The sequence below is a fragment of the Rana temporaria genome, chromosome 1, assembly GCF_905171775.1.
Source record: "Rana temporaria chromosome 1, aRanTem1.1, whole genome shotgun sequence".
Classification (NCBI taxonomy): domain Eukaryota; kingdom Metazoa; phylum Chordata; class Amphibia; order Anura; family Ranidae; genus Rana; species Rana temporaria.
In genome coordinates, this window is record NC_053489.1 from 160,428,082 (window position 1) to 160,441,058 (window position 12,977).

General features: G+C 40.3%; 1 protein-coding gene across 1 annotated transcript in view; it reads left to right on the plus strand.

Moving 5' to 3' along the window:
- ADAMTS19 (ADAM metallopeptidase with thrombospondin type 1 motif 19) overlaps positions 1 to 12,977 on the plus strand; it is a 278,331-nt gene that overhangs the window by 264,321 nt on the left and 1,033 nt on the right. Inside the window, exons 21-22 of the mRNA XM_040344988.1 lie at positions 619 to 771; positions 8,399 to 8,576. Coding sequence (XP_040200922.1) covers positions 619 to 771; positions 8,399 to 8,576 — 331 coding nt within the window. The remainder of the gene's footprint in view (positions 1 to 618; positions 772 to 8,398; positions 8,577 to 12,977) is intronic.

Here is a 12,977-nt window from a genome sequence, read left to right on the forward strand (position 1 = left end):
AGAGCTTACCATATCATGTAATCACACATATCAGTGTTCCAGTAAAAAGAATGATGTGTCAGCAAAATGTTGTCAATGGTTTGAAAAACACCTTTATTGGAAAACTGCTGATCTCTTTTAGGGTTAATGGTAGAATAGGGATCAGGACTGGAAGGCTTGCACTTATTTTTCAGATACATAGATTCAGCCAATAAAGCCTTATAGTTTTCTCTGTAGGCTCAATTCTTGAAGTTTTACACATGTATAAGGGTCCTTATTTTTAGTCAAATGACTGTAAATTTTAAATGTTATGGCACTCGGCTGTAACCATCATTTTTTTTTTTTTTTAATAAGTGCCCTTAACCTGGTATTTTAACTTTAAGAATTGAGCTCAGGTGCTTCCATAAATACATGCTATTTGTTAAGAGGAAAGGAAAGAATAAATAAAATGTGAAAAACAAGGAAGTTTTTTTGGACAGACAAAAGCTTATTTATGATTAGTTGCTGTAGATCACTGCATAGATTAACTCTTGATATAGTATTAGGCAATGTTTGACCTTCTAAATTAAGACATTACTGATATCCATTCATGTATATAGATACTTAAGGTAACATGGCATTAATGTTTTATTTTTTTAGTGCTCCTTGAAGTGTGGTAAGGGTGTAAGACATCGAACTATTAGATGCACAAATCCTCGAAAGAAATGCATGATATCCACAAGACCAAAAGAAATGGAAGACTGTGAAGATTACTCCAAGTGTTACATATGGAGGACGGGAGACTGGTCTAAGGTGAATCATTTTATTCATATATAAAATAATTTTCATTATAAATATTAAGATGAGAATAAGAATATTTCACTACTCATTTACCCATATTTGTTGATTCTTGGAGAAGGTATTTAATGATGTTGTTGAATCTGTGTTGCTATACGCATTCATTTTGCTCTTATAATTTATTAGTGCTTCATCATTTTGGTAGAAGAAGTACTTGAAGAGTAGTTGAGAACTTGACCAAGCTGAAGTAACTATTGAATGCATGAAAATGTACTAGTACAGATCATGGGGCCCCATAATAAAATTGTGATGGTGATGAGCCTTATGACCAGGGCTTTTCTTCTTAAACAATAGGTACTGGAACTTAACCACGGCCCCACAAAACCCCTCCCCTACACACACCCTCCAAATCACATCAAATAGTGGGTGTGTTCAGTCAAATTTCACGAAAACAGTAGGAGGGTCTTAAAGAGGCATTAAATACCAGGATTGCATTACATACAGAGTGCAGAGCTGCCACTTGTAAACTAAGGGCCAGATTCACGTAGGTGAGCGGTGGCGTAACATATCGTATGCTTTGCGCGCCGTGACGTCATTTTTTCGAACGGCGACGCGAGTAGCGTACTTCCGTATTCCCGGATGTGTTACGCAAACGACGTTAAATTTTAAATTTCAACGCGGGAACGACGGCCATACTTTAAAGTAGAGTAAAGTTAGGGCAGGTCAAACGACGACTAACTTTGCGACGGGAAACTAGACTAGCAGCGACGTAGCCAACGCGAAAATCCGTCGGGAATCGCCATAACTCCTAATTTGCATACCCGCCGCTGGTTTACGACGCAAACTTCCCCCAGCGGCGGCCGCGGTACTGCATCCTAAGATCCGACAGTGTAAAACAATTACACCTGTCGGATCTTATGGATATCTATGCGTAATTGATTCTATGAATCAGTCGCATAGATAGAAACAGAGATACGACGGCGTATCAGGAGATACGCCGTCGTATCTCTTGGGTGAATCTGGCCCTAAGAAACCAGACTTCTGTCTTTACAAGTGATAGTGGTGAGCAGGCACCAACAGGTCTGAGCCAGAGGTAGTGGAAATGAGTTCCACCAAGTTCTCCCTAAAAAAAAAAGCCCTGCTTATGACTCTTCCATTGTATCTGTTGTCTGATCTTTAATTAGACTAGAAAGTTCTGTTAATGGGAGCCTCTCCAACCATTAATAATACAGTACGAGGGCAGCCTTATCTTCACATGCACACAGATTGTATATGTTTGGTTTGCCTCAACAGCCTCCCTACTGGCCACTTCCTCAGGACCCATAGCAGCAACTGCATGGAGTACACAAGCCATTAGCTGAGAACATGAGGTCTATGAGATGGTTCTTTATAGACATCTTGGGGTACAGTAACAATGATGTCACAACTAAACAATACTTAAATAATGTACAGTTGGCTGAGATTCTGGACTTTTTAGGCACTTATGCACAAAATATTATAAACAAAAAATGTATTATTAAACAAATTCATATACGTTTTAATGAATTTGTATGATCAATAAATTTGTACTATTATAATATTTTGTGTGTAAGTGCCTAAAAAGTCCAGATTCTCAGCCAACTGTACATTATTCTATATATGGAATGTTGTACCTGGCAAGATTGGGCTTGTAGAATAACTTAACAGTACTTGCATCAGCAGTCCCAATGTGCACATTTGTTGCAATAGTTTTCTTCTTCTTTTAATAACACACTGAAATATAAAAAACATCTGATGGTTACCGGCCCCTCAGCCCCCCGGTTTACTTACCGGAGCCCTCGAACGTCCCGCATCTAGAACGCGCTTGATCTAGGCCAGTCTTCTCTGCTCTTCATTGGATAGATTGATAGCACTGCTGTCAATAAACTCCAATGACGCGAGGGTCGGGGGCAGGGCCAAGTCCTGTAGTTGGCGGCTATGGACACCGAATACAGGGCTCGGGAGCGTGCCCGCAAGGTAACCCCTTTGGGGGAGCGCTTCCCAGAGGGGGTTATCAGAAGCGGGGAGGACCCCAGAAGACCCCAGAAGACGAGGATCGGGGCCACTCTGTGCAAAACGAGCTGCACAGTGGAGGTAAGTAAGACATGTTTGTTATTTTTTTTAGAAATTGAAGCTTTAGTATCACTTTAAGGAAGGTAATATACAACTACTCAGCAACCAGCTACCTGAGAAGCTCCGTTTGCCCAGCAATCGAAAATGTAGGTCCATGTCTCCATTATGTCCCTAATATGTGAAGTACAAACAACATTAAATTATTATCCTACAACAGTGTTCTGTTCTTGCTACATGCTGCCCTGTGTGTAGCTGGACATGCCGCTAAACCTTATTAATTGTATGCCGTGACAAAACTGCTACCAAAGTAAAAGTTTGAAAAACTCTGAAAAAATATGTAAATTACATGAGAAGTATTTTTTGAGTGGGGGTGTTAGCATGCTGTTTTTGCAAACAAAGGTGCAACAATCATTATCATATATTGGTTGTTCTGCTAATAGGTGTAGTGTTTTATAATGTAATGTTCTTCCTAATGGAACACCGTGGGTATGAAGTAATTTCCAGTCTCTGTGTTCCTGTTGTTTTCCAATAAATCAAAAAAACTCAGCCGAATGTCCAGCAACAGTCATATCTGAAGCAGCTTTCCAACACAAATTGCTTCTGCCCTTGTGGTAATGAGGTTTAGTGATGTTACTATAGTGCTGCTCACTGTTGTTCTTGTATAAAAAAGGAAGTATCAATGCAAGACTATACCTCCTTATTCCCTTTTGTGAATGTGTACCTCCTTAACCTTTCCCGCTGATGCTTGATTATTTCCCTATTAGTCATCAGATCACCAGTCATTTGGGGGGGGGGGGTGGAATAAGATCTGTTATGAGCAAGACTTCCTTTCACTAAGATGGAACAAGGTACATCAAGCCAATAATGGGAAAGATCTGCTGCAAGGAGCATATAAGCAGTAATAGTGATTAGTCCTTTCTAATGTACCTTCCCATTTTTTGGGCACATGTTCACAGTTCAGGTCTTCATTATTAAGTCTTTAGCAGCACATTGGACACCACTAGTACTAAGTAAGTACCCTATATTGTATTGCAGCATCGTTGAAATATCAGTAAACCTACTATAACTCAGCATTCAGATTATTCCATTGCTTGATTTTTTTATACTTTTTGATTGATATTTTCACAGTGTCCTTGACAGCTCCCATCTTAAATTGTGGATTTCTCCTTTAGTGCTTGGCCAGTTGGAATTAGCTGTAACACCTTCCTCAGCTATTGGCTTGTAGAAAATCCACTATTTCCATCATATACCTCGAGTGTTTGGCAGTGAATGGAATGAATAAATATGAGTAATAATCTTGTATGCCAAGTTTAGGATTGGTTTGTTAAAAACACAGACATTTTGTGTTGCATTTATATACAAACTGTAAAAACAGCCCATTATTAATGTGTGCTCTCTGTCCATGTGTATGTAGCCATACGTGATTGGCCAAAGAATATTATGACTTGTACACTGAAATACTTCTTTTGTCAGTAACATGCTTCTTGACTTCATGCCTAAGTTATTTTATAGTAACTTACTGGGATGTTCCAAAATAAACCAATTCTTGATCTTTTAATATTCCTGAAGTTTTCAGAGTGTTAATTAGTACGCCAGAGTATTTCAAATTATTAAACTATTTGTGTTTTTTGTAAAACTGGTGCTAAAAAGACTGCTTTTTAAGGCTGGGTTCACATATGTGCGAATTGGATGCGGCTTTCTCCGCATCCATTTTACATGACATGCGAGTGTGACTAGCTCTCCATTGAGCCGGCTCTCACAGGTCTATGCCGGCTGCGGAGCAGATTGCAAAAGTGTCCTGTGCGTGTTTGGGTCCGGTTCAGATGCAGATTCAGGAAAAAATTCAGACCTGAATTGCACTAGAACCCGTGAGCAGACACGCACCAGACCCCAGGCCCGAACCCGTGGCTGCATGTATGTGAACCTAGGCCTTAAATGATAAAGCTGTGAGATAAATACTATGGCCTGGATTCACGTAACACTTAGGCCCCATACACACGGGAGGATTTATCCACGGATACGGTCCAGCGGACCGTTTCCGCGGATAAATCCTCTCGAGGATTTCAGCAGATTTCTCTGCGATGGAGTGTACTCACCATCGCATTGAAATCCGCGCCGAAATCCTCTGGCGATGACGTGTCGCGCCGTCGCCGCGATTATGACGCGGCGACGTGCGCGACGCTGTCATATAAGGAATTCCACGCATGCGTCGAATCATTACGACGCATGCGGGGGATCCCTTCGGACGGATGGATCCGGTGAGTCTGTACAGACCAGCGGATCCATCTGTTGGGATGGACTCCAGCAGATGGATATGTTCTGCATGTCAGCAAATATCCGATCTGCTGGAATCCATCCCAGGGGAGATATATCCGCGGAAAAAGATCCGCTGGCGTGTACACACCATAGGATCTATCCGCTGAAACCCATTTGCTGGGATTTATCTGCGGATGGATTCTATGGTGTGTACGGGGCCTTACGCCGATGTATCTCGAGATACTCCGCGTAAGTGTAACGATGCGCCGTCGTATCTGTGCGCTGTGCCCATAGAACGAGATATGCCTGAAAATAGGCTTCTTACGACCGACGTAACTTGCCTACGCCGGCATATCTTGGGCACATATTTATGCTGGAGGCATATGGGAAATTCGATTCCCATATGCAAATGAGTGAGATACGCCGATTCACGAACGTACTTGCGCCCGGCGCATTAATATACGCTGTTTACGTAAGTCTTACGTCCGGCGTAAAGTTAAGCCTCCTAAAGCAGGGGTAAGTCATGTCAAGGTATGGACCAGGGAACAGCCATCGTATTTTACGTCGTTTACGTAGTAGTACGTGAATAGGGCTGGGCGTAGGTTACGTCACGTCGTAGGCAGTGATTCGACGTATCTTATGGAGTATTTACACATGCGTACTGGGATACGTCCACGGGACGGCGCATGCGGCGTTCGTTCGGCCCATCATTTGCATGGGGTCACGCTTCATTTAAATGGATCACGCCCACCTTCCACCTACTTTGAATTAGGCGGCTTACGCTGACGATTTTACGTTATGCCGGCGCAACGTTGGGAGCATTTGCACTGTGAATTGGGTGCTTGCCTCTCTGCTTTACGTCCGCGTATCGCATATGAGATGCGCTACACCCGCCTAAAAATGTGCAGATCTACCTGAATCCGGCCCTATGGGTTTAGTTATGAAACATATAATCCCCGTCAAGTTTGTAATATGTGTGCAATGTCATTTTATTTTTGTTGCCTTTCTCAGGGTGAATGTAACATTCCCTAACTTTCGTTCTTAAGAGAAAATAGTCTCAAGAACATTCAACCAGAAGAGATAAAGATAATTTGGCAAATAGAGAAAATAGCCTACCACTAAAAAATAAGAACATTTGACCAGAAGAGGAAATTATATGAGGAAGACCTCTGCTAAGTGTATAGAGACTCCTGTGCTCACCACTAACTGTGTAATAAATCAACTACCGCAAAGAGGGAACTGCAATACAGAATTGATAAGATGTTTCAGAGACAGAACTACTGTTTATTTTAGGTGATCTGTCAAGGGTTTCCGTCCATTAAAGTTGTCAAACAATGGCGTCTCTCTAAAACATTGTATTAATTCTGTACAGCCGTTCACTCTCTGCAGTAGCTTATTCTTTACAGAGAAACTAAACAACCTTCTTATAATCCAAAATAATCCATACACATTCACCACCTAATGGTCCTGTAACCTATTTTTCACAAAATAATTTCTTACTGTGTTTTACTGCCTTTATGTAACATCCTGTAATGTCCTCAATGAGCTTCCGAACCACAAGCAGTACACATTAAGGCCCAGATTCTCAAAGACTTACGACGGCCGATCTCCAGATACGCCATCGTAAGTCCGAATGGCCGCCGTCATATCTATGCGCCTGATTCATAGAATCAGTTACGCATAGATTTGGCCAAGATACGAGCGGCGTAAGTCTCCTACGCCGTTGTATCTTGGGGTGCATATTTACTCTGGCCACTAGGTGGTGCTTCCGTTGATTTCCGCGTCGAATATGTAAATGAGCAAGATATGCCGATTCACGAACGTACGTACGCCTGTCGCAATTAGTTACGCCGTTTACGTAAGACATACGCCGGCGTAAAGATAAAGCAGGTCTCTAGGTGGCGCAGCCCATGCAAGGTATGGACGTCGGAACAAGCGTATCTTTTTACGTCATTTACATAAGTCGTACGTGAATGGGGCTGTGCGTAGGTTACTTTCACGTCACAGGCATTGAGCCAGCGTATCTTTGGGCGTAAATACGATGTGATACTGAGCATGCGCGCGCATGCGCCGTTTGTTCGGCCATGCATCCACATGGGGTCACGCCTAATTTAAATACAACACGCCCACGACCTGCCTACTTTGAATTACGCGCGCTTACGCCGGCCGATTTACGCTACGCCTCCGTAACTTAGGACGCAAGTGCTTTGTGAATACAGCACTTGCCTCTCTAAGTAGCAGTGGCGTAGCGTAAATAAGCACACCACACTAGTCCATAGTCAATAGTCTCTAGTCCATCTCAGGAGCAAGCAAGAAAGGGTGGCCACATTCCTCCTTGCAGATACACCATGGAGAACGAACATAGCCTAACGGGAAGTCTGGTCATATATATAATATATATATATATAGCTACTATATAGCAATTTACAAGGGAAATTGTTAAAGTGTGATATAGTATAATCTGAAACTTAGAGGTACTTCCCTTAGGTATTATTCTCCATAGGTACTGGACTGGAATTTCCATAGGTCTATTATATGATCTATACATTTCTTTTTTATATCCAAGAGGAGGGTATAAGGCATCTAACAGTAAAATACTGGTTGAAATGTTTTTGTCAAAGATGAGATGCCCAGTGGTTTCCCATACACACAAAAAGATGCAGAGGGATGCGAACATCTGGTTTGTAAGACTATTTCATACACACACATTTTACCTATAAAAAAAAACGCTACTTTATCTTAGGCAGCTACCGAATACCTGTGGTTGTATCAAGTGAGTTTTCCGTATGTTAAAATACATTAAAAGTCATGATTATCCAAAATTTGGAACAAATTGACCATCAAGCCTTACCTACAGCAATGAGCAATAAAGTTTCATACTTTTTACTGTTCATGTTCTAGAAAAATGTCAGATTCCCTTTAGAACTTTTCGAAAAGCTAGTAAAATTATAATTAAAAGAGATTTTATCCTTTCTATGCTGAGAACACTGTTTCTTATTATTCCTCATTATAGGCTAGGTTGATATCAGCGAATTCTGTGGGTTCCAAAATAATAAAAATTTAAAATGTAGTCCATATGCATTTTCAGGAATTTTTTGGAAAAAAAATGAGTTTTATAATATTTCAAATTGGAGATGAATAAAATTATTTGGCAGTCTACAGCAGAGTTCTAGCATTTAAGAAAGTTTGAAAGCCGACATGTATATTACTTTAAAAATAACTTATTTATAGTATGTTACATCTCAGGTATCATATAAAAATTTTACTTGTTTTTTTATTTTTTTATTGTACTTAGTGTTCCGTGACTTGTGGAAAAGGCATGCAATCAAGAGTAATTCAATGCATGCACAAAATTACTGGAAGGCATGGAAATGAATGTTTTTCATCTGAAAAACCAGCAGCCTATAGACCATGTCATCTACAAGCCTGCAATGAAAAAGTAAATGTTAACACAATAACGTCTCCAAGACTTGGTAAGTGCACAAAACAATTAAATACAGCTATAACTGTGTTTCAGGTCAATAGCCTTATTTTCTGTGTCTAGACTGTAGAAAACATTTTATGAAATGATTTGTAACTTTTGGACACCAGTCAGTAATAAAAAGAGCATATGTTCTGCCATGTAAATATTTTCTACTTGCTATAGGTACAATTCATATGCGCTCAACAGAACTGTCTGTTGGCCATGTTTTCTCTGATATACGTCTGTTAATCTGCTGTTACCTTACTCCAATTTAATCCAGTTTTCTTCTTTTTATTAAAGAGACCTTATCTACGCATGGCAATATGACAGTGTCTCTCCAAAGGGCATCCCTCAACCCACTTATGCTCTCCATTACCTATGCTCCCCAGCAGCTGGTGGGAATACTAGGCACTTCCATTGACCTTCTTCCATGTGAGAGGCCCGAGTTCGAGCATTGTCACATGACCTGGGAAAGGCATATAACTGCTCTGCTGGGTCATCAACACAGCTGATTGTGTTGGTGTAAGAAAGTAAGAAGTGTCAGCTGTGTCAGCTGTAAGAAAGTTGTCGGTAAGGGTACCCAGAAAAGCTGGGGTTTATTTACTAAAACTGGAAAGTGCAAAATCTGGTGCAGTTCTACATAGAAGCCAATCAGCTTCCAGTTTTTTTTTTGCCAAAGCTTAATTGAACAAGTTAAAATTAGAAACCAATTGGCTGCCATGCCCAGCTGCATCAGATTTTGCACTCTCCAGTTCTAGTAAATCAACTTCACTGTCATTTTGCCCCGCAGTGCCCTGCAAATGACTTGTATTTATAGGGTCTACTCCATCCTGTCCTGGAAATTCTTAGTGTTTCTAGTCAAAAACTCCATACTACCTATCCCATTCCTAAACTCATACTCTAGTGCTGCTCCAGCCACTCCAGCCACAGCACCACTTTTCTCACTTGCTGGTCTGCTGCTCTCAGTCAAACTTCTTTGAGGAGTAAGCAAGTACATGGCTTACATGGCTTACTGGCGCTGTGTGTGTTTAAGGATGGGCACAACCCACCTTGGGAGTGCATGCGCACAGGTGCCCCTCAGAGGAAGGAGGACACCAGTGGGGGACCTTTAAAGAGGAGGTAAGGGACCACTGTGCAATGTCATTTAGAATTTAGTAGTGAAGAAGCTTCACTTTGTAAAGAATACCCAATCAGGTACGGGGGGGGGGGGGGGACACCCGCATTTTTGCTTGCACATGATTGGATGAAGGTAATTAGCAGAGCTTAACCACATTCACTAAGCTCAGGGAAAATTGAGTACAACTGCATTTCTAACATGCACAGTCTATTTGCCTATAGTAAATACACCCCCTTGAATGTCTGCTTTTATTTTAAACATTTTAATGTATTCAAACAAATAAAGCATGTTTCTGATATAACCTCTTACATTTCTTCTATTTCTTTCCATTTTTAGAAGATTTGCTGGGTCCTACCAGTTTAAAAGTTCTTCTGTTAGCGCTTTAAAATTTATGCGGATGCATGTAGTAAGCACATGCAGGGGCACTGAGCTATTTATTGCCATTTCTGTTTTTTTTGTTTTTATTATTTCCATACCTCTCCTTTAAGGTAACATTTTTATGGTGACCCAGAATCCAAATGTATCAGGTAAACTGTTAATAAAACTACTAAAGTGGAATTATATCAGTTGCTTTACTAACCCTTATCAGAGGGCATTCTCCCACTGTTTAGGTCCTTTCTGTGCTCTTTACCTGTCAGGTTGTCAGCTCCTAGTGACTGAATGCATGTTGGAATGGGAAGATCACAATGTGACCATGACCTATTAATCCAAATGAATTGGATTAATAGTGCATAATCTCCCTTCTCAGATTGGTTTCTGCCTTAAAAGGAAAAATTTTATGTTAAGTTAATGAAATGTATGTGACATTTACTAAAGGATGATATTTTATATTTGCCTGCAATTCAACACGACATGTTGTTTACCCATAAAATTCTGTCAATATGGTAGATTAGCCTTTTTCATCCGAGTTGCCCAGGCACTCAGAGGTGCATTCAAGTTTGTTCAGGAGTGCCTTGGTACAATACCTAAAAATTGACCAAAAATTGTATACAATCCAGCAGATTTATCAAGCCTGCCTTTTAGTTACACAAAGCCACAGGTTTTCATTATGCACCATTACAACCTTTTGGCCACTGGCGCCCTAACAACCAATGATGTCATCAGTTGTTAAGGAGGACATCGGGTGCCCTCACAGCATTCTTGTTTGCCCCTCCCCTGCCCTTCTCTGTCAGCACTACGGTCACATTAGTTGAGTGAGGGAGAGAATCGAGGGAAAAGGGAAACATTCAAATACTAGTCAGCACCAGTGTACAAAGGAGCATTTGCTTTGGAAGAATAAATCTCAGCTAAGGTTGGGTGTCCTATGTGTGTGTGAATGTTGTTATATTATGTAAAACTATTAAGCAGCCCATAGATTACTTTTTTGTCAGTCAAACAGTGGGTTGAATGATAAAAAATGACTTTATTCTCCAATTACACATTTGAAGTGGCTGAGGAAATCCTCCTACTGTCTAAATACCCTGATGAGCACCACCAGATATTGCCAGAGATGCTGATGTATCAGCAAAAATCGAACAGTAAATTGACTTCTGTACAACCAGCTGTCTCAAACATGGATCAAATTTGTTCGGTCCCTGCTGAACTAGTCAAATTTTAATCCATGTATGGGCGGCTTTAGTTCAGTGTTTTTACATTTTAGAATGGGGAGCCTCAGTAATGTGCATGATTTTAAAGGGTGCCTTGACTGAAAAAAGTTGAGAAACACTGCTGTAGATCAAACTTTGTGAAAGCTTTATTGCTATCCAGTCAAACATTACTATTCAGATCATGTTCCAGTTCAGGCAAAACAGCTGTAATAACAACTCCACCCTCCTCCAATAACTTCTGAATGTATTTTTTCAACTTCAGGAAATCAGGAAATAATGTTATGACTTTTGTGTTCTATCTGAATTAAAACACAACTTTAGATATAGTGGTGATAAAATGTGGTGCACTCCAACCGTCAGCCAGGCCCACTGAGTACTAAATATTTTTTCTTTTCTTTTTTTTTTAAACTAAGTCTTGATAATTATGTAGAGAAATGTTAAAAAAATTATTTAACCTAAACAGTATATAATGTAAATAAATAACTTCATCTAGTTCATAATAATATAAGTCATTTTATTATAGAAAAAACATATATATACTCGCGTTATGTGTTAAATAATAGATGCAATCCCCTGCAGCTGCTGTACACCAAGTGCTAAATCAATTGTCACATAAATTTTCAATATTACAGAACTTATGCCGCATACACACGATCGGTCAATCTGATGAGAATGGTCTGATGTACCGTTTTCATCAGACCAAACCGATCGTGTGTGGGCCCCATCGGTTATTTATCCATCGGTTAAAAAATTTGAAACTTGTTTTAAAACTAACCGATGGATACCTAAGCGATAGAAAAAAAATGATAATTTGTAGGCACGTCCATCGGTTAAAAATCCACGCATGCTCAGAATCAAGTCGACGCATGCTTGAATGCATTGAACTTCGTTTTTTCAGCACGTCGTTGTGTTTTACGTCACCGCGTTCTGACACGATCGTTTTTTTTTACTGATGGTGTGTAGGCACGACTGACCATCAGTCAGCTTCATCGGTTAACTGATGGAAAAATCCATCAGACCGTTCTCATCGGATTGACCGATCGTGTGTACAGGGCACTACAGTGTTGCCAAAAAACATAATACAAATAAAAATATGATAAATAAATGAGTAATTAAAGTAACAAAACATATATATTAAATGTCCAAATATTGTGAAAACATTTCCTAATCCAAATAGTGATGCAATCAATAAGTATATTATCCTCCTATAAAGTATTTGGTGCTCCAAATTTTGTAGAAAAACGTGCTGAAGTGTTTCCGGTAAAAATGCCCTGTAGTATGACACATTCCACTCCTGTATCCCTACACACCAGAAAAAATAGACCCTCAGCTTTTTAGTCTGGGGGTCAGACAAGCTTATATCTGGTGGTGAGGGTGCCACAGGACTTTTTTGGTATACTGAATTTGGGTCTCCAAGTTGCTGATCTTAAGAGCAGCTTGACCCCCCCCCCCCTCCCCAAGCTCAAAGAAGAGAGAACTGAGTGGGACTGAGTTTCATCAAGTTCCAGCTGAAAAAAGAGTCCTAACCATCTCCCCATGATGTTAGTTCTCAACTGCGTTTTCTGACTCCAGGGCGCATTCTTCCTTGGCTGACAGGTAAGTTCCTGGATCTCCTGGAGGAATGATACATATTTTATCTACAAGTACTAAAATGTATATTTTACCATTGCTGAGTTTAACGGAAATATGTAGAAAATTCACAGCAGTG